Source organism: Arachis ipaensis, chromosome B03, assembly GCF_000816755.2.
Source record: "Arachis ipaensis cultivar K30076 chromosome B03, Araip1.1, whole genome shotgun sequence".
Taxonomy (NCBI): Eukaryota; Viridiplantae; Streptophyta; class Magnoliopsida; order Fabales; family Fabaceae; genus Arachis; species Arachis ipaensis.
The window spans coordinates 1,517,760-1,519,951 of NC_029787.2; the positions used below are offsets into that span (position 1 = coordinate 1,517,760).

Genomic DNA, 2,192 nt, shown 5'->3' on the forward strand with positions numbered 1-2,192 from the left:
TTGTAATTTTAAATTAATTTATTTTTTATAAATATTAAAAATAATATTCTAAAAATATTCTATTAAAATGGTTCTAAATATATGGATCAAATCTGTTGATAAATACTAATTAATTAATTGAATAGCCTCCATCTCTGCTGCAAACTATACCTGGAAGTATGCACTTTTTCATCTAACTATAGCCAATCAAAATCACCTTGAATTTAATACCAAAATTTATTTATTTATTTAACATAAAAACAAAAGGTAACAAATCTACCTATTAATAAAATTAATAATTAAATATTTTTATAACTCAAAGATATTTTATAGTTATAAAATTAATTTTATTCATTTATGAATTACCCAGCTTTTGAATATATATAATTTACTCTTTCCTTTTTGTAATAATAACTCAAATATTAACCTCTTACTTAGCTTGTTTTTTTTATTTTGTTGGATGATTTTTAACTAAAAACATTTATTTACTAACAAAACCTATTATAAAATGGTGACAGGTAAGAGAACTTACAAAAAATATTGATAACATAATTTAATAATGGATTCCGCTAAGGAGACAATGGATTATTTGTACAATGTATACAATAGGCTATTGAGTTACAAAATGAACATCCATCGTACTATCTAGAATAACCATTCGAGTACTAACGATAATAAATATCTTCCCAAAAGTTTAAACTGATTTTAGGATTCACCAAAAATTGAACTCTTGACCTTTCGGATCTAAGGTTCTAATACTATGTCATGATACCACTCATCCCAAAAATTTCAGCTGATAAAAAAAAGTAACACTAATAATTATATCTCTAATACTCCCCAAATCTCTATTGTATACACTGTATAAATATTTCATTGACTCCTCGTAGTTTCCCTTTAATAATATATATTAACATATATATATATATATATATAATAGGGTCGTTCCTCACTTACTCATCGTCACTAGTCACTGCCAGTGCATATGCCAGTTTGGCAAATTGCAAATACATATAAATTTTTTTTTATTATTTTTCCAAAAACAAAAAACCTCCATTAATGCTTTCAAGGACACACCTCTGGCGGCACATAGCTTTCGTACAGCTTGTCACTAAGATCTCTCTTCACTTTCTTTCATCTTAAAATTCACCATTCTCATCTCATTTCCCATCTTCTTAATTATTAAACCCATTATTATTTTTCCCTCCTTCTTCTTCTTTCTTTTCCAATTTTTTTAATTAATTCCTTGCAAAAATAAGAGGAACAACAATGCAAGATGCAATTAGTATCCCCGCTTGCTTTTCTCCATCTCCTTCTTTACAAAGTACTAGTAACGGACATGAAACTGCTCTGACCCGATCAGGTCAGAGTATTTTCATGTCCGTATACAGAACCAAAGTTGCTGATCAGTGTCGACTGATCAGCATCACATGGTGCAAAAACTTGATGCTTCACGGCTTGTCCGTGTCCGTGCCAGGGTCCGAGGGACAAACTGATTATAGCTGCAAGGTTGAGTTGAAACCATGGTACTTTTGGAGAAAACAAGGATCGAAGCGCTTGGTCATTGAAGACACAAGTAGTAATAAAGATATTGAGATATTTTGGGATCTTAAGAATGCAAAGTTCCATGGTGAAACGGAACCGAGTTCGGATTACTATGTTGCTGTGGTTTGTGATCAAGAGGTTGTTCTTCTTCTTGGTGATATGAAGAAAGAAGCTTATAGAAGAACAAGGTGCAGACCTTCGCTAATTGATCCCATTTTAGTTTCAAAGAAGGAGCATATATTTGGGAAGAAGAAGTTCTCAACTAGAGCAAAGTTTCATGAAAAGGGTAGGTTCTATGATTCTCAGATTCTTCAAAATTTGTTGATATATATTCGTGTAACAATAGTCATTTATTTTAGACGAAAACTCAGGTGCAGTTAACTTTACGTGAAGTTGATAATCGCGGTTAAATAATTTGATTGATTTAACTAAATTTTCATAGTTATCAACTTCATGTGAAGTTAACTGCACGTGAATTTCTACTTTTATTTTAAGTTCTGTATTTTTATCTCTAAACAAATCTCTTAGGCTAAACCTTTTTTGGGTAGAAATTTTGTTAATTAAAGCATTTAAGATATAATTTTGTCCATCAAATCACTTCCTTTTTGTTAAAAATAAATATAAAAAACAAATTTTTAATTAATTATCAATAATTATTTTTTATTATAAAA

At 29.4% G+C, this 2,192-nt stretch overlaps 1 protein-coding gene across 1 annotated transcript in view; it reads left to right on the forward strand.

Annotated features, from left to right (window-relative positions):
- LOC107629385 overlaps window positions 930-2,192 on the forward strand; it is a 2,255-nt gene continuing 992 nt past the window's right edge. Inside the window, exon 1 of the mRNA XM_016332165.2 lies at window positions 930-1,807. Within this exon, the coding sequence (XP_016187651.1) occupies window positions 1,246-1,807 (562 nt within the window). The 5' untranslated portion in view covers window positions 930-1,245. The remainder of the gene's footprint in view (window positions 1,808-2,192) is intronic.